This window comes from Ambystoma mexicanum, chromosome 10 (assembly GCF_040938575.1).
Source record: "Ambystoma mexicanum isolate Mex_15411 chromosome 10, UKY_AmexF1_1, whole genome shotgun sequence".
NCBI lineage: Eukaryota > Metazoa > Chordata > Amphibia > Caudata > Ambystomatidae > Ambystoma > Ambystoma mexicanum.
This window is the reverse complement of record NC_090932.1, coordinates 1,612,662,480-1,612,682,126: the sequence shown is the minus strand read 5'-3', so window position 1 is coordinate 1,612,682,126 and position 19,647 is coordinate 1,612,662,480. Positions and strand designations below refer to the sequence as shown.

General features: G+C 47.7%; 1 protein-coding gene and 1 long non-coding RNA gene across 2 annotated transcripts in view; one reads left to right on the top strand and one right to left on the bottom strand.

Annotated features, from left to right (window-relative positions):
- Positions 1-224: 224 nt before the first annotated feature.
- Positions 225-6,119, bottom strand: LOC138492673 (uncharacterized). The gene is made up of 4 exons (XR_011276246.1): positions 4,464-6,119; positions 4,216-4,329; positions 3,577-3,674; positions 225-1,247 (listed from the first exon to the last, which is right to left on the bottom strand). It is a non-coding gene; the product is annotated as an uncharacterized lncRNA (long non-coding RNA).
- A 343-nt stretch (positions 6,120-6,462) lies between these two features.
- The window catches only part of GALNT9 (polypeptide N-acetylgalactosaminyltransferase 9), a 1,283,051-nt gene continuing 1,269,866 nt past the window's right edge, over positions 6,463-19,647 (top strand). The window contains exon 1 of the mRNA XM_069619988.1: positions 6,463-9,809. Within this exon, the coding sequence (XP_069476089.1) occupies positions 9,569-9,809 (241 nt within the window). The 5' untranslated portion in view covers positions 6,463-9,568. The remainder of the gene's footprint in view (positions 9,810-19,647) is intronic.

Genomic DNA, 19,647 nt, shown 5'->3' with positions numbered 1-19,647 from the left:
AAATAAGGTGCCAACCAATTACATGTTGTAGAAATGATGTCTTTTTGCTGTTATCAATTTAGAGAAGCCATCAGACAATCATTACCCAATTAGAAATGTAAACCCTACAGAATGGATATGTAGTCGCCACTATTAACCAATCCCCATGCCCCGTAGGTTTTGGTAACTAAGATCACAGTATGCAATCAGTTATGACGAATATAGAACATATAAACTGTTGTTTTTGATAAGCATGTCGAGAGCACCATGACTTGTTATGCCTGTAAATGGTCACTTCTTTATTTTTTTTACACTAATAAAGCTGGGCTTTGCCTTAAACTTTGTTTATTTCTGTAATGAGTCCTGTTATACTGGCTCCAGATCCTCTGTGTAATTTGGGACAATTCAGGCCATCTTTTTTTTTTTAAACTTTCTTTATTGGCATTTTCAACATAACATACAGTGAGGCCATGCGCTGACCGTAACTTGAGACCCGCTCCCTCCCCCCAACCCCCCTTCTTGCCCTTTGGACCAGCAAAGTCTTTAAACCAAAACAGTTGTCTGCGTGACGCCGCTTCAGGAGCTGTAGCGTTGTGTGGCACGCTAACGACAGGTCGCTGCGATGGAGATGGTGGTTGTTAGTCTAGGGCGTCTGTTGTTGACAACAGGAAAGCAATGTATGGTCCCCAGATATCTGGGGGGGGGGTGAGTGGAGCGGTTGAGTCTTGATGAAGTCCGTCTCTACGTCCTGGCAGCATGTGATGTCCTTAAGCCAGAGTCGGAAGCTTGGTGGTGGGCCCCTGCCCCAGGTGTATGCGACTCTCCTTCGAGCTAGGATAAGCAATAGGTCAGTCAATTTCCTGACAGCGTTTGGCAGCGATTGGGTCAGGCCTAGCATTCCCATCTTTCGGTCTATGTCGAGGTCCTTTCCTATTATTGCTGATGTTTTCTCAAAGATTGCGTTCCAGAAGGTGGCCACAGGAGGGCAGGACCATGCCAGGTGAAGGAATTCTGCCTCCGACTCTCCGCATCTGTGACACTCTGCCGATATTGTCTCTCTTTGAGCATGGAGTCGCTTGGGAGTATGATACGTTTGGTGGAGGAAGTTGAAGTGAATCAGCTTAAATCTCAGGCTTATCGCGACCTTTTGCGTGAGATTGAGTATGTAGGGCCATTCTTCATCTGGGATTCTGGTAACCAGCGCTTTTTCCCATCTTTGGAGAGCCATCCAGTCAGTGATACAGTTGGTAATCCATTCCTACAAGCGGCTGTAAAGGAGGGAAAGGCGAACAAAAAGTGAGTATTGTCAACAAAGATGTGATATTGAAAACCAAAGGATGAGAATTAATTTCCTAGGGAAGAGGTATAGAAGTTGTAAAGCAGAGGTCCCACGATGATCCTCAGGAGATGATGACTGGGAGATGGGTGGGGTCAGAGATTTTTGAGTTAAAGGCAATCCAGGAAAAAGCAAATTTGAGAAACCCAAGATCCTGGAGATTCAGGAGAGAGGAGTGATTGTCTCCATCATGGTGCATGCTCTAGAGTCTCAATTTACTTGGGTAATGAATGCAACATGGGCTCTGTTTGTAGGGCCACTGCAGAATAAAAGAGCTCAGACAAAAGTGTTAATTTATCGTCAGTTAGTTCAGGTTTATGTGGTTTTATATGATTTCTGGGTGTAGGGATGGTATTTAATGCATATGTCAGGACTCGAACTATGAAAGCATCTCTCACTCTGGGAATCTGGAATCTGGTTGTAGGATTGTTGCAGGATCTGCGGGGATCAGGGTGTGGGAGTATTGTAGGGTCTGTGTGATCAGAGTGTATTGTTCATGATGGATCCAGGCCTTCAATCTCCAGGCTTGAAACATGTTTTGAAAGTTAAAGCCATGGGATTATCGAAGACTGCAAAGTTTCAGGATTTAGGACTTGTGCCTTCTCTGGGTTCTCAATTTGCAATGGTAATGCATCTAGTGAGGGCCATGGTTGTAGTGTCATGGCAGTTTCACAGGGCACAGGCTGTAGAGTTATTGCTGGGTCAGATTATTGAAATTATATGATGTGATAGGTTATTTATAACGCACTTAATACTCAGAGGTTACTAAGCGTGGGTCCGGTGATCGAACCTGTGTTGCTCCATGTTGTCTTGCTTCCAAGGCAACTATGTTGCCCCTGAGCTATCCTCCTGAGGTATTCTGAGATTCCCGGGTATTAGTTTGTAGGGGGAGGTTTAATGAATCTGCCAGACTCAGGCCATGCTGTCATTTCAGGCTCTTGGGATATGGTTGTTGCCTGCAGTGCTGGATATGGAAATTATTCGCTGTGTAACAACACCAGTGATGGGGGGTATTGGCACAATTAAACCATTGCTCGGGAGATTAATCATTACCACCTGGAAAAATAACCCATCAGAGGAAGATTAGTTTCTGTAATGTGCAAGCAATTTATAAAAGGTGCACACTGTTTAATCCTCCAATGCTGTACATAATATCCTCTGCAGAGTACAATCCTAACCAACAATTTGACAGGTATCCTGACGAGATGTTCAAGTGATCCTGTGGGTATGTGTCTGGACCCTGGTCCTGACAACATGGTTTTGATTCCTGGCTTCTGCAATATTTAAAGCAGAGCAGACACACTTGAAGAGTGTAAATTAATTTCACAGATCTGAGATACAGGGACATTTATTTTTGCCTGATTCTGGATCCGGGAAAATCTGCCCCAATGACCAGCACTGGCTTTAGGGTTGTTGCAGGACCTGGGGATTCTTGCAGCAGAATGAAGGCAGGCTCGGAGTCTGCATGGTCAGTGCAAGATCCATGGCTTGAGCTGTACAGTCCTTGTAAACTATTAGGGCCTGATTCATGGAATTATTTGTGCAGAAAATACTGGATTTGCACTACAAAATGCACGCATAATCCAGTCCGTTGATTAATGCAATCGACTGTGTGGGATATTTTGCCAACCTGTGTGGATTATTAAGACTACAAGGAAAACCCAAAATAATAACCCTTTGGTGATATTCTACCCTATTTTTTTTAGCAAAACCTCAATTTAAACAGAAGGTAGAAACATTATTTATCAACAGTTAAACCCTCATAATAATCACTCCAAATCAATTGAACATTTTATTAAGATTCTTATTTTTTTTTAAATCTCGTAATAGAGATCACTGTACAAAACAATTAATTAAACAACTCTTATAACATACAAATAAAGTGCAGGTGAGGAAGGATTCTTTGAGATAAAAGATTGGACATACCATAAATCCATTATTTTATAGAACAACACTGGAGAAGAAATGTGTGAACTTTTTCCTTTTGTTTAGACCCTTAATCAGTGTAAATCTCAACTTCTAAGTTAAATTTAACACTAGCGGGAAGACTCAACATGTTTCAGCCCTCTATATTGTTATGGGACTTTCATCAGGAGTGGTCACAAAAGAGAGTTCCAATATTTCATTGTCTTCTTTCAATGAAGATTTTTGATCACTTGTTAGTCTGTATAACTGTTGATAAATTATAATAAAACAAGTGTAAGCTCAACTTACTTGCAACAAGATTAAGCTGTTAAAGCTCGAAAAGGCATCAGTATTACCTGCTCGAGATGGTGGAGTTTGTCCTCTATGGTTCACTGTCCTGGTTTGGACCGCTTTTACACCATTTTTGAAGAAGGGAATTCCTGCTGTATTAACCCTGTAAATTAATTACGAATAGGTACTATCAGATCATGCATTCTTAGGCTACCACCAAGTGGATTCTTACTTTCATTTCTTAAAAATGTCTGTTGTCGAATTTAAGGGTTATAGCCTCATGCTGGTTCTTTATGTTTTTCGATATTCACTATATTTTTCTTTCATAATCATTGACCTATAAAGCTTTCAATAGAGGAGCCTCTATCCCTATAGGATATAGGTAACACAAAGGAGTTATCAAAATTGGTTCTTCTTACCACTAAATGGTTCTTATATGCACCTAGCTATTAGTTAATATTTAGCCGTCCACTATCGCAAGATGCATCAAGTTTTACCTTTGCCCCTATATCTCCAGGGTTTCAAGCATGTTAGGCATAAAATGACGACGTGAAGCCTCTGGTTTTTCAGGTGCTCAAAAATCTAAAATAATTAGAAAAACGCTATGTGTCTACTCTAATCCGTAGTAGATTCATACTTTCAGTCTTAGTAGCAACGTATTCAGCTCACATAAATTAAAGCCTGCTAGGATCTTAATGTCATACCTTTGGAAAAGTTTCTGATTTTCTCTGGAGGGTCCTATTTCTTAGGGTAGCCGATCACGTAAGTCGGCAGGTCTCGCCGGTTAAGATCACTGCTTCGAGCGCTGTAGCACGAACCTACGGCAGTAATCAATATGCTATTATAGGTGGCTCAACGTCTTTACAATCATTCTACACACAAAGTGTTTTTCAGTTACTCACAGTCATTACAAATCTCGCGGTTCCATTGGCCTATTTGTTCAAGCGCTTACCTCCGTTCATAAATCCAGTTATTTGGAAGGTCTACTGCAGCTTATTATTCACCCGGTGAAACTCGCCCTGTGAGCGAGACTGGCATCAAGTTAAACTGTGTTCACACTGTCTCTTCAGTGAAAATACCGGATCTGCTCCTGAAAAAAACGGAAAATGCTGGGACTCCATTTTAGGTGTACAATGCTACCTAGGTTTGTCCTTTCTTTGTTTTGATTAGCGGGTTGTTTACATCCATAACATCTTGCCATATAAATTCTCAAAAGGAAAAGCCCCACTGGCCACACATTCAATGCGCGCTTGCCTGCTCGAGTGGAGGCTATTAGTCAAAATGCCTATCTTTGTTATCTAAAGTGTTCCTTAGATTGAGCCGTGACCCGATTAATTAAAACCTGGTCCTGGTTAGTGGTCAAGCCCTTATTACTAATGGAGGGCGGTGCCTCCCGTATTTTAAATATGGTCAATCCTTATATCATTGGTAAAGTCCGCCAATAGAAGCTATCATTCAAAAGTCTTCTAATTCAGTCCTGAGTTTCTCACACATATTCATAAGTAATTGCAACTAACCTCTGGTTTTTAAACCCGAGATGGCGCTCGCTTAACAAGAGGGGCAGGGGTTCTGATGGAAATCTGCATCATTTCAGATCTTATGCCATTCAATGGCTTTGCGTGGATTACCAGCATGCTCCACGCGTCTCTGCGAGCGGCAGATTGCCTTGCACGAGAGACCATTCAGGGCGTGGGTGAGGCCTACGGAGAGGGCGGATTTGTGGATGGAACACGGAAAATGGGGAACAACATGCCAAAAAGTGGGCATTACGAGGGACGGCACGCACGCAGTCCATGGCATGCCCACAAGTGCACACGACAAAGCGTATTCATGTATGCGACCGCGCACCCCTTTTTTGCTGCAAAATGCCCACACAAAGTCCTCAATCTCTCCACCACCTGAATGCAGGCATACAGACTTGTGCAGAGGATTTGCAACTTTGGAGGTGAGTTTGCATATCGGATGATTTAGAGGTGTGTGCACGCAGATGGGGTTCCAATCGTAGTTAGGGTGCCCATACACCGCTTAGCGGGGTGCAGGAACGGTTTACAGGGTTCGCATGCAGATTTCCCCGAGTTATAACTGAGTTATGATAAATCTTACGCAGCTTGTTGGGGTGCCAGTGACAGTTGGGGGGGACCCTGTGCAGGGTTCCCGAGGTGCGGGCCTGCTTGCGTGGGACACCACGCACTGTTTACAGGGTGCATGTATGTACGTCTGGGGAGCAGGAAAATGCCTAGCTGCTTCCTAGTTGACTGGGCTCTCAGCCGCTGACTTTGGTGTCTCAAAGTATGCAGCTGAACGGCACTATACAACTACTTCACATCTGCATCTGAAAGTCGCCTTTGGTCACCTGGACAGCCGGAACTCAAACAGTGAATGAGTCTTCAGCTGTGTATTTGTCTCTTGCTTTGCACACATTTTACTGTCATGGAGACAATTCTGACTGATGAAATGAGCATCATAGCCAGTGTGCATTGAATGCTCAGAAGAAATGTGCATTTCAATTACTATCAACGACATGTTTCATACAATGGAGGTCATTCTTATTTTCCCACAATGCACTTCGTTCTGTGCAAAGCAGACAGCGTCCTATATTCAGGGCACCCACATTATTCGACACTTAGCCTCCCCGCCCCCAAACTCCCCGCCAACCCCCACCCCACCACTGCATACATGTTGTCTATCCGTTTCCAGCGCTGCTTGCACGGAGTCCTGTGTAGTCGATGGAGGCTCCAAGGCTCGAACTGGACCGTCGCTGAATGCTATTGTCCTCAGCCTGTAGTTTGAATGCCGACTGCGGGGGCTGGGGGTTTAACCCAAGCGCGGGGCTGCAAGGGCACTGCACGCGCTGGGACTGGGCGGGGACACGGGGGGTTTGAGCCACGAGCTGGGGCTCAGGGGCTGCAGGGTTAAGGCCTGCGCAAGGGCCGTGGGGTTAATGCAGGGTTCCTCGTCTGAATAGGGGAGTGGTCGTGGGACACGTCACTCCGCTCTGCGTTGGGCGTTTCGGTGCTGGCAGAGAAAACATCCACACGCAGACAGAGCCGGTGCACAGAGCGCTGGCTCCCTTCTCAAGCGAGGGGTAGGAGCCTGCGCCGATTCATACCCACCTCGGAGCCCGCCTTGGGACGAAGGAACCCTGCAGTAAGGAGGTCCAGGGCGCAGCTGCAGACCCACCAGGGGCAAGCTAAAGACCCTCGGTATTGACAAGGAGCACCTATACGCGAGGTCCTGCAGCTTGGGGAGTCCTGCTGATGATTAAGGAGACCCCCCTCCAGAGCCGACAGAGAAATAGCAGGCAGAGCCATAGGCAGAACACCGAGGGGTGAGACGGGCAGCCCACTGGGTCCAGCGAAGCTGCACGCAGGCTATCACTCCCCGCTGCCTGGAGGCTGGAAGGTTCGGGCGCTAACACGCGAGGTGCTCGCACCGGCATCTCGCCCTGACCCCCGTCATCCCCCAGATCTGCACAGCGGAAGAGGCGCGCGTTAAGTAGGAGTCGAGACCCTCTCTCCACTGGCGCTGAAGGCACCAAGGACTGGGACAGAAGAACCAGGCAAGCCACGGGCAGCGACATCGCTGTACATAGTGGTGCTGACAGTGGATAACTCCCTCCCCCACCCCCATCAAAATCGCCTCGTGATCTGCCTGAGCAAGGACACCGCGGAAACAGACCCTCGCCCTCCACCCCACACTCATTTGTCCACAGGGGTCGGGTAGTGGGATGAGATGCTTTGAAAAGGGACAGCAACCCTGCTGTCTTAGAACCGGGACCACCCGCTAAATCCTAGATGTCAGAGTACCGGGGCTGCAAGGGAGCCTTTCCTTGTTGTCACTGGACGGCAGTGCCTTGAAACATACGCCCTCTACTCGGGGACTGCACGGATCCGGGACTGGGACACGTGGCACTGAACAGGATACATTGTGGCGCCGACTGCTCCCAGCATCAGCCACAGACGCCTGCCTGGGCAGTGTAGTGCTGAAAGGACAGCCCGACTGCTACCATCGGGACCGCAAGGATCAATTCCTCTAACCGGAAATCCAACCCTATTTATGTACATCAACCTGGCACTGGACCGAGCAAGCACTTGTACTGGACGGTACGCCCTTTCAAGCAGCCATAAACACTCCTTGTCTATTTCCTAGCATGGCATTCAGTCCCCTTTAGTCCCCATCCCCAGCAGGGCCGGGCCTGGGTGCTGGAGTTGTGACCCCAGCGTCACCCGTGGAAGCACACTCGAACGCGTGGTGCTGAAAGGGACAGCTCCCAGCGTCACCCGTGGAAGCACACTTGAACGCGTGGTGCTGAAAGGGACAGCTCCCAGCGTCACCCGTGGAAGCACACTTGAACTCGTGGTGCTGAAAGGGACAGCTCCCAGCATCAACTGTGAGAACATAGTTGAACGCGTGGGGCTGATATGGACAGTTTCCAGCGTCTCAAGTGGGAGCAATGCTGAACGTGTGGTGCTGAAAGAGACAGCTCCCAGCACCACCCACAAGCAAGGCCTCCAGAGACGCGTGCTATTGAAAAGGACTCATGCATTTCGGAGCCCGGACCAAAACGAGGGGTACTGAAATTAGAGCCCAAGTGGCCCCATGCGCCCCCTCCACACACACCACACTAATACAGGGGCATTATCCTGAACGCAGCGCTGCTGAAAGGAGGGGCGTCCTCTGTTAACTCAGCCTTTCACCATCAATTGCATGAATTCGGAGCATAATTACCAAAGTGATTGCACGCGTGGCAGTGCCGGCCGTCCCATACCCCGCAAAGTGGACAGGCAGTCCGCACCGTCACACCTTCATATTCTCTTTCACAGTTATAGTTGAGTGAGGAGAGTAAAGTCAACAAACTGACGCCCCCTGCCCAGTCCCCCTCTAAACCTTTGCGTTTTTTTTACACCCATGAGACAGGGGTGGGAGCGGCTGGGAACAGCCACCCACACAATATTGACTTCTGACACACTGTTACAAACATAAGACTCAGCCATCGCTGTGCTGAAAAGAACAGTTGTTGCCGACGACTCGGCATCCTGTCCTCTTTCTAAGAGCAGGGGGCACGTGTGCTGACCTCTACCCGCTGGCAGCCTTGTAGGAGGCAGGGACATGACACTTAAAGAAGCAGCCCTGTCCAACTCTTCCCCCTGACTACCCCACATCCAGTGGGACACATACCTGCTCCCCACAGCCCTGCGTGGAAGGGGTGCATTCCTCGCCCTCATCCCTTCCCCTTGACACTTTGCACGGGGTAGACAGGGAACACTGAAAGAGACCGCTGCATCCCGCTTCTGACAGACCTGCTGGAGTGAGTCTGCCCCTGGCAGCCGTGCAATGAGCAGACGCTGAGCTCAGAAGCCCTCGATCCTGCTTCTTGAGAGTCATGTCTGGACTAGTTGCTGAGCAGTGACGGAGACACGCGCCACGTTTTGCCTTCTGAGTGCTCTGCATGTGACAGGCACTGGATACTGACTTGGAAAGCTGCCACCTTCATCTCTGCCTCCTGATGGACACGTGGAAGGCTTCGCCATTGATTGACTGGTGCGTTCTATTGGATAAACACGACACAAGCCCAGTAGACTTGCATCTGATTAATCTACACGCTAGACAACCAATCAACGGAACCGCTCTGAACTCCACTGTATTCTGAGGAGCAGTTTTGCCTTCTCCTCTTTTTCAGAACCTCAAGAAGTTCCTAGAAAACGAATCACCAGCATTTATACTATAAACCACACTCTGGTTATAGGAAAGGCAGGGTCAGTGATTGGAACAAGTATCCGGAGGTTTACACGTAGATCTCTGCAGCAGTCACTCTACCCACTGAGCTTTCCTGCCGGCACTTGTTATCCTGGATCTGTGACGACCGTGGAAATGTATTCCACATTTTAGAAAGAAGAGCTGAGTGCAAGCCAAGGGGTCTTCATTTGAATCCTTCACAGTTTTCACTCGAAGACCCCTTGCCTGCCCCTGCCCGCTGCCCAACAACGGTGGTCCTGGGGAGCAGGTAGATGCTCCAGCGAGACCGCCGCACCTTGACGCCCCACGCCCCCGGCGTTCATGGCGGTGGCGAGGAAAATCAAGACGCTGCTGACCGTGAACATCCTGGTTTTCGTGGGAATCATCCTGTTCTCCGTCTACTGCCGGATTCAGGACCGCTCTCAGGAGCTGGTGCAGATCGTGAGGAGCTCCGACCGCAGGGTGCGCAGCCGGAATGCCAAGGTGGGCACCCTCGTTGACAGGGAGTCCATTCTGCAGCGCCTGGACCACCTGGAGGAAGTGGTGTACAACCAGCTGAATGGTAAGTGCTTGAAATGCCAATGGCACCTTTTAGATATTGGTATGCACATATGCGTGTGTGTGTGTGTGCGTGTGTGTAGACATAGCTACACTATACCTAATCTACAGTATATGTATGTCTATACAACATATCTATGTTCCCCAGGAGGGCAACGCTATCCTCGTTATCCTAACTCAGTCGCTCAGGATCACACTGCGTGGTCATGTGGGGATGCTAGGATTAGCACAAATGTAGACCACATTTCCTCTCTTTAGATGGTTCAAGATGAACGACAGAGCAGCAGGTCCCGGCTCACGCACACCATCTAAACAGCTTCCCTGCTTCTTCAGGGGACAGTGAGGGTCAGTGGTTTGACACAGGGTTAGAGGGGTTTCCACCTCAAGGCCACCCATTTAAATGCTCCTCCCGCTGGTGGTGTTCGTGATGTATTATCGTCTGTCGAAAAACAGAAGCGACGGATGGGAACGTTTTTATCGAATGTTTCCTACCCACCGACGATTCATCATACTAGCATTCCGTTCTCCAATGCTCATCTCGTCGCCTGGGTCATTATACGAGGGACACAACAGTATGCAATTCGCTCTTCACCCTGCCCATCAAGGGAAGCGTCCAGGAGAAACTGCCTGCCACCTTTCCCCTCCCTCTGCACCGATTCATGGAAATGTGCGCGTAAATACCGCGAGGGCCGCGCGCCGAGAAGGATACTGCGCGAGGCTGCATGCAGAATAAAAAATATGCATGCCCCGCGTATTCATGGAATTCACTGTGCAAAGAAACGTATTTGCTAGTCGTGCCCGCAACATCCCTGACACACCCTCACGCAAATAAAAAACGGTCAGAACCGTTACCTCTGCGTGCTCCCCAGGCACAAATACACTCACCCTTCTGAGCAGGGACCCCCTAACTGTTGTCGGCACCCCATCAGCATGCGTATGAAAAATTGTAACTCAGTGAGTACTCGGGAAGTCTGCATGCACGCTCCATTAAATCGTTCCTGCACCCCGCTACACTACGTACGTGCACCCTCAAGTTAGAGTGGAACCCCGGTTGTGTACACGCACCACTATATCCGACATGCAAACCCACCTCCGTGCTGCGATTCCAACACACATTAGCACTTACTCCTGCCTTCGGGTGGTGTAGAGATAGAATGGTTTGCGTGGCCATTACCATGCGAAGAGACTGCATGGGTGGCTCCATGTATGCGTGTCATCCGGTGCGATTGTGGGCGTGCAAGGGATTGCCTGCAGGTCACCCCCCGCAATGCCTACTTTCTCGCATGTTCTTCCACATTTTCTGTGTTCCGCCACCTCCCCAGCCTTCTGCGTAACCCACGGCCATGCTCTGGTTGGAGTATATCGCATGGTGCTTGACAGCTCTCAGACACGTGCAAAAGCTTGCGTGAATTCCAAGCAAGTCCAGGAAACGTCATGTGCAGTCCATTCCATCAATTGACAAACAGGGATTTGCGCTCATGAAACGAGCACAGTGTAAGCTGTGTTACATAACCTTCAAGGGACTCATTGTCTGGTTGTAAGTCTTATGGTGTTCGTCTCATGCACTAAATGGTCAACTTGTCAGAAGCCTCCGCCGCAAGGCCAAGGATTGAATGGGCATGGAGCTATGGGAAAGTACTTGCCAGCAACGCAACCTTAACCCTGAAAACTCTGACATTGGCGAAGGGCAGCAAAGCTATGGAGCTGGAGAGGGGTTGGGGATCAGATGCAGCGACACCACATTTGCAATAAACACACATAAGCATGTTCATAAACCAGTGAATATGCTAAATGGAACCGTTGGAGAGGAAGAGGAAGAGAGGGATGTGGGGAGGAAGGAAGAAAGAGGGAGGGAAGATAGAGGAAGGGAGCAAGGAAAGAAGGGAGGGAGGAAGGAAAGAGGGAAGAGAGAGAAGGAACGAGTAAGGAAGGAAGGTAGGAGGGAGGGAGGAAAGAGGGAGTGAGGAAGGGAGGAAGTAAGGAGGGAAGGTAGGGAGCATGGAAAGGAGGAAGGAAGTAAGGAAGGAAGGAAGGAAAGAAGGAAGGGAGGGATAGAGGGAGAGAGGGAGGGAAGGAGGAAATTATTTGTATTTGTGTTTGATATTATAGGCAGCACACGCCGTCGTCAGCCACTTTTCGTTTCCAATGTTAATCCACACTGCACAGTATTTAGAACAATCCACAGGGCTTTGTGGAACTGCCTTTGGATGTGGTCACTCTGCCTCGTGCAATGTGTCGTAGAAGATTCAATTAATCGTAAATCTTTAAAAAGTGCTGCACGTGTGAATAGTGTTGCACGCATCGCACTGAAGTGCAACCCATCGATAGTGGACCTCTGTCGGGGTTTACCTTTATTCCCTGGCCTTTAAAGTGTGCATGCAACAATGTAGAGTTGAGCCCGGCGTTCAGGGCCGGGCTTGGGTGGTCTCTGCCCGCCTGCCTGCCCATAATGTAAGCCTTAGAGGCGGACGCCAGCCCAAGGAGCAGCGTCAGGCTGGTAAGCCGTGAGTGGCATTGCATGGGTGTGGGGGGTAATGCCATGGAGTGATGCAGCCCTATATCAGCAGGGCACTTGCTCTGCAGGCTTTAATGCATGAGTCTGGACATTGCCTAGTGAGGTGCCAGGCCAACCACCCCATGCAAGAGCGAAGAACATGTCGGAAGGCCTGGGGTCCCCCCACCCTCTACTCCACACCACCCCACACAGGGGAATCAGGAATGGGAGGTGAGATTACTTACGGGTAATCTTCATTACTTCTAGTCATACTCTTCCTCTTTGCAGTATTCAGTCTATGAAGGTGCTCCGCCTTCTGACACAACTCTTTTTCACAACATATTATATTTGTTCCTTTTTTCTTTAGCCCCCACCCCTCATAGCCTTGCATATAAGGCATATGACCAAGTGAATAATCCCCCTGTTTATACCAAATCAACCAAGTCGAATTTACCTGGGAAAGAGAGGTGGGTGTCAGTTCCGTGACGAGGAAGTGTAGGGCTGGGAGTAATGAAGAATACTGTCTAGTAATCTGAGCATCACCTACATGTCCCTCTCCCTCTGCACAGTACGTCCTTATGAAGTATATCAAGGAGAGGTGGGTGTCAGCACTGTGACGAGCAAGTGTAGGGATGGGAGTAATGAAGAATACCGTTAAGTAATCTGAGCATTACCTACATGTCCCTCTCCCTCTGCACAGTACGTCCTTATGAAGTATATCAAGGAGAGGTGGTTGTCAGTACTGTGACGAGGAAGTGTAAGGATGGGAGTAATGAAGAATACTGTCTAGTAATCTGAGCATCACCTACATGTCCCTCTCCCTCTGCACAGTACGTCCTTATGAAGTATATCAAGGAGAGGTGGGTGTCAGCACTGTGACGAGCAAGTGTAGGGATGGGAGTAATGAAGAATACCGTTAAGTAATCTGAGCATTACCTACATGTCCCTCTCCCTCTGCACAGTACGTCCTTATGAAGTATATCAAGGAGAGGTGGTTGTCAGTACTGTGACGAGGAAGTGTAAGGATGGGAGTAATGAAGAATGCTGTTAAGTAATCCGAGCCTTACCTACATGCCCCTCTTCCTCTGCACAGTACGTCCTTATGAAGTATATCAAAGATACACATGTCAGACGGCACATACTTTGACCAAAAAGGATGACCTCCACGTGGCACAACAGGAGCAGTGGCCATCCGATGGTGGGCCACACGCATCTCTGCCCAAGGAGAGATCAGGGAGTGTGAAAGACATCTCCCAAAAAGACCAACCAGGAAGGGCGAAGACCCTAGTGCTACAAATATTCATTTTAAAAAAAAATTATTTAGTGTATTTGTAAAGCTGGGACAACGCCCTTAGGCATAGAAGCGCAGGGACAAGACAGATGGCAACACAGAAAGGCAAATGAGAAAACATTTCAGATAGACGCGTATGCAGGCTGCTCAGCCAGATTTCTTCATGGAGGCCAACAGCTCTTGCCCTGGACAGTCCAATCTAGTGCCTGCCAGAGAATCCGGAAAGTTCCAGGGAATTGATATGGGAAGAAGACAGGAGGACTATGGGCCAAGGTAGGTGCTATGAGCAGGCCTGGGGGTAAGGGGGGCAATGAAAAAGGGAAAAGTCAAAGATATTTTGCGCATGGGCTCTGTCCGAAGGATTAGTGTCTTCGTAGAGGATTAGTGTCTTCTGTGACGAGGAAGAGCGATGTGGAGGCAAGGTAATGGCATGCACAGAATAGGGTTCTTCTGGGAAGGGCCATGCTGAGGATGAGGAAGCTGATGTGAGGGTGACGGTAGTTGGACAAAGGTCTCAAACTGTCCCACTTCAGGTTTGAGAGTGGCCCCATCAATCTTGTTTTCCTTTCCCCTGTTTTTTGAAAGTTGGATTTATGTAGAAGCTTTGCATAGAAGGTACCAGACTCAACCGGGCGGAGCGGTGTACATGAAGGTGGCGTAAAACCTGAGGGCCATAATTTCATGAAAACACAGCTTAAATACCATCCTATTATAACCAGGTCTGGTGAAGCGAACGGGCATTTCCATAAAAAACAAAATAAAAACACGATTCATATGATGACGCGCAGTGGAAGGGCCAATTAGCATGCAAACAAACAATGCTGTGATCCTGCTTCTAATAACTGGGACCCCATGCCAACAAGTCTCTGCGTTCACATGATTAGTAAGGCCAAAAGATACAGAGGAAGGAGCGGCGCACAGAATATCAGACCGCATTGATCTGTTTATGAATTTATATTTGCGGTGTTTTATACAGCACCCGCATACAGTATGAACTTCTTCGTGGCACCAAGGAAGGGGGTACTTTGAGGTGCAAATCTAGATGCAAAGGCCATAGGGATTTGTCTCCAGAGGTTGAATTGCAATGGAGGCCAAACAAGGGTCAAGTCCCAAAAATAAAAGTGGGGGGACTCATCAACCAACACAATGGGATGTGACATCACCAGTAATTAGCATATCAAGGTGAAATATGCAAATTTCATTAAATTGCTTTTGCATAACCACCCAAATTGCACAGGACGAATGGCATTTGCCTTTCATAAAATCAACACACACACTTGCAGTACCGAAATGGGACATTTCACCTTTAGTTTCATCAGGTTATGTAGTGCAGTGGTGAAGTGTCTGGCCTGAAAACCTGATGACTGCGGTTCAATCTCTGAGGTCAGCTTAAATCATAAATTCAAAGCTGATGTTCATGGTTTCTCATTTTAGCTGGGGGGACTGAGACCACCCTCTGAAAAAAGAGGGTGGACTCTGTCCACCCACGCCTAACCTCAACTTGAGCCCTGAGGCCACATGGGGCGTGAGAGGGGAGAGAGAGCCCCAGTCAACACACGGTCCAAGTGCAGGAAGAATGATATGCTGTGGTATGTTATGTTATGTGATGCAATGACATGTTATTCTACTTTAGATTGGCAAAAAGGACCTAATTTGCTTAACCCTACTTTCCACCTGGAATCTCTAAGCCAATGAATGTCCATCTAAACCACCTCCATGAGCCGGAAACTGCAGTGTGCCAATGGCTCTTTAGGAGTACACGTTGTCATCAGTCATCCCCACTCACTCTCAGCCGATTGGCTGACATTTCTTCCATACAGCTCCAATGAAAACATGCGTATTTTCCACACACCTTCTTGCTGCACCACAATTATGTATGAACAAAGTTCCACAATCACCTGTGTTGGTGATCCAATTAGTTTTGTTTATTGGCCGTTTTCCATGTGCGTAATGGCCATTACACACGACGCGAGCTGCAAGAAACAAACCTTTTCAGCAGATGGGATTTACCCCATTACTATCTCAACATCTCTACAAACATGCAGATATGAATAACGCTGAAGGATATGCCTTGATCTGAAAAAGGCATAGTCAATGCCGAAACACGTGTAATCGGAAAGGGCCAATAAACAAAACTAATTGGATCACCAACACATGTGATTGTGGAAATTTGTTCATACATAATTGTGGCGCAGCAAGAAGGTGTGTGGAAAATACATATGTTTTCATTTGCGCTATATGGAAGGAATGTCAGCCAATCGGCTGAGAGTGAGTGGGGATGAGTGATGACAACGTGTACTCCTAAGGAGCCATTGGCACACCGCAGTTTCCGGCTCATGGAGGTGGTTTAGATGGAAATTCATTGGCTTAGAGATTCCAGGTGGAAAGTAGGGTTAAGCAAATTAGGTCATTTTTAAAATCTAAAGTAGACTAACATGTAATTGCATCACATAACATAACACAACAAAACATAGCATACCATAGCATAGCTTAGCATAACATAGCATAGCATATCATAGCATAGAATAGAATAACGTAGCATAGCATATCATAGCATAGAATAGAATAACGTAGCATGGCATAGCATAGCATAGCCTTGAGTCCCATCCTGAAGCAGATAAGGCAATGTGCAACTCAGGAGGCAGAGCACCTCCAATCCGGCGAGAGCCCCCTACCTCGCAAGAAGGATTCATTTATGTTTTCATATTTGCTATAGCTGTTCAGAGCCCACAAGCATTAAAATACCGGAAATGTGTCCGCCATGTATTTTGCGGAAATTGATGTATACGTTGTATGCCCCTCTCAGGGGAGTCTATGCACACAATTGAAAGAGGCAATCGTTCTCCAATTAGACAATTGATGGTATGTTGCAACAAGCTGTTCATGTGGCACCATACCACCAGTCTCAGGGAAATGCATGGCAAAGGGTGTCACTTTGTCCACAGTGTGCCTTGCTCTCTACCACTTGCACAGTACACGGATTGCCCCAAAAAAGTCCCCAAACTGGCTCCTTGGTCTGGTCTTTCATGCATTGCCCGTTGGCTTATAGTTCAGTCCAAGCCGCCATCTTGAAAACACATCTGCCTATTCTGGGGAGCTGCCACATGGCACAAGAGGACTGCAGTAGTGGGGCACTGGGTAGCAGCCAGGCGGCTGCATATTGAACTGCTTTGATTTACCTCATTCTCAAAGGGCTATAAGTATCAGAATGCAACCAAAAAAAAAAAGAAAAAAAAAGAAAAAAAATGAAAAACTGGACTGAATGAACTACAGACACCTGACCAAAGCCAACTTGACTCATTTAGTTCCCGTCTGTCTGGTTCTTTCTTGTTTGCTTGTTTGTCTCCTCTATGATTTTTCTTATCTGTTTTTGTTTTGCTCTTCGTTTTGTTTGTTTTTATTGGTGCTCTGATGGCCATGGACGTGTAGCGCTTATTATAAATAATAATGATATATGTATTTATTAATTTATTTATTTGTGTGTACATTTATATAGCGCTCCTAACCCCGAAGCATAATAATAATAAACCCAGTTGTAAAGTTTTAGGGAGAGAAAGGCGGGACTTTACTTGATGAGATAGTCCTAAAGGTTAACGCACATGGGGCTTCAGTAAAGCATCTATGCTCCCAGGTCGAGGACATGGTTTGCTTCCGTGTGATGCTGTAGCCCTTTGCTTGGCCTTCTCCTCTTGTGCCTACCTCGTGTTGGGCTGCCCCGCCCACCTCTTGATCACGCCTACGATTGCAAGCATTCTTGCAGTCTGGCACTAAGTCCTGTTGCATGCCCCGGGAAGCGCGCGCTGGCTCCCTGCAATCTTTGGATGTGCAGTAGGTTGTGTGCGGCTCAGCATCCTGCTGGTCGAAGAGGTGGTGCACTTATTCGGGAATAGTTAATTACAGGGAACAATCGATCAATTGTGTCGACCCTCTATTCTTTCTCGTAAAAAAGTCATCTGCATCGTCTATGTGACTTATTAGCAGGGCCCATTCTCACAATGTGAGCTTAGGATTTTAAAAAAAGAACCTTGGTTACGGGGATACACAAGCACTGCCAAAGCCAATAGCTGTTCTAATTTACGGACCTTCTCTTCCATAGGGGTTTCCAGACATGCACTGCTTTCCAGCTATTGCCATTTAATGCAGAGGCACTGCCATCAATTGCTTTGGTGCTCACATGACATACAACCCATTACTACCATGTATCAGCTATTACCATGGTTATGCTATAGATTGGCATCGGAAGCCCTACTACTTACTTATCTGGCCAACCATTGTGAAGCTGGAATGGTTAGCTCAAAAATGCTTTCACCTTCCAACCCATATGGTGAAAAGGGGCTCTCGCCTACTCGTGCCCCGCAACAGTCCCAGGGAGCAAGTCCCCCAAAGTGCATCTAAGCGTTTTGCATGCATAAGTGGAGACACTTCACGCAATCCCTGCGACGAAGTGCTTAGTCTAGCTCATCCCTTCAGTCCTCTGCCATGTGCACAACAGCATGTGACAATTGCTGGAGCTGCCACCAATCGTCGAAGCTAACATTGCATTGCCTGTGTGCCTGAAAATCCCTGTTTTACCTGCATGTCTGGATGCACCTTAAACTGTGTAAAAGGACACTTTTTTCCTCACAGATCAGCGGTTAGAGAAATGTTATCCTACCTATCATGGCAAACTAAACATAACATTAAATCGCCCCCTCCCCACCTCTACATTTCCAGTATGGGCCTCATTACGACCCTGACGGTACGGGGTAAACGGCACCGTAAAAGGTGCCGGCGCCGTTTACCCCGTACCGCCTCATTACGAGGTCCCCTCCCGGTACCCAGAAAGCAACGCCTGGTCAAACCAGGCATGCTGACCGGGTCCCGCGAGGGGAAGAGGGAGTAAACAACGGGCCAACTCGTAATGGCCAGTTGTTTGCTCCCTCTCCCATTCAGCCCTATGGGGGCTGAAATGGGAATGGGGAAGGACCGGGTCCGGGTCCTTGGAGGGAGGAATTACCGGGCCTTCTGAACTCGGAATGGCTCGGTTATTCCTCATTCTGAGGACCCGGGCGCGATTTCGGCGGCAGCCATGCCAATAGCGGCATGGCTACCGCCGAACTCGTAATGAGGGCCTATATGCTAGAATGCCCTTTCCGCCAGAGAATCCGGCGGGTGAAGCCGAGAGAGTTTTGAAGGGGATTTGCTGTTTGATTGTCAACAAGTGGAAGGATTGGAAGACTGCTGTTTCCTGCTGTCATGAGAAATGCAAAAATGCAACATAATTGCATCCCTACCCCTGACTAATTTGGACAAATGTTTTGCCTATCACAAGCCGTAAAAAAGCACTTAAGGGTGTGATCGAAACCTTCTGCACATTGTGTATTCCCCTGAGCCTGCTTCAAAGAGATAGACTAAACCGGATGTTACGTAGAATTTTTGTGCATAGACTGTTTGTGAATTTGAAATATGCACAAAAGGTCAAGGACACAACCCCATAGCTAGACTGAAGGAAGCACAACGTGTGAAGACCCGCCCCTTCGACCTCAACAAAATGTGTGCAGAAAAACAGGTGAAAAGAGACTTCTGTAAATGTGCATCCCTCTAGGATTCATACAATCCGTGGCCCCTTTGTGTAGAGGGGCGGGTTCATTGTTGTGTATTTTTTCAATTCGTGCATGCATAAATGCTTGCAAAATTGGTAACATTATTTTGTGAATAGGCCCTTTTGTGTTTCTGGTTGGAAAGTAAAGGGCAGTTTTGTGTAAGGTTTTCAGCCAGCATACCACCTGGGCTGGGCTGCAAAAATCTGATTCAGCAAGAGGAAGTGAATAGTTTCCATGACATCATGTAAAGTAGGGCTCGAGTCTGGATCTATGCGATTATTGCGACTGTCGAAAATGGCGACTTTTTTTTAACCCTTTACACCACATATATATGCGGGGGGAGCCCCCCCCGCAACCTCCCCCATAATAATATTATATTCTATACCCCCACATATATATGGGGTGTAAGTTGGGGTAAAAATAAAAAATCGGCTTTTTCGGCCGTCGCAATTGTCAGGTTGACATTTTGGTACGA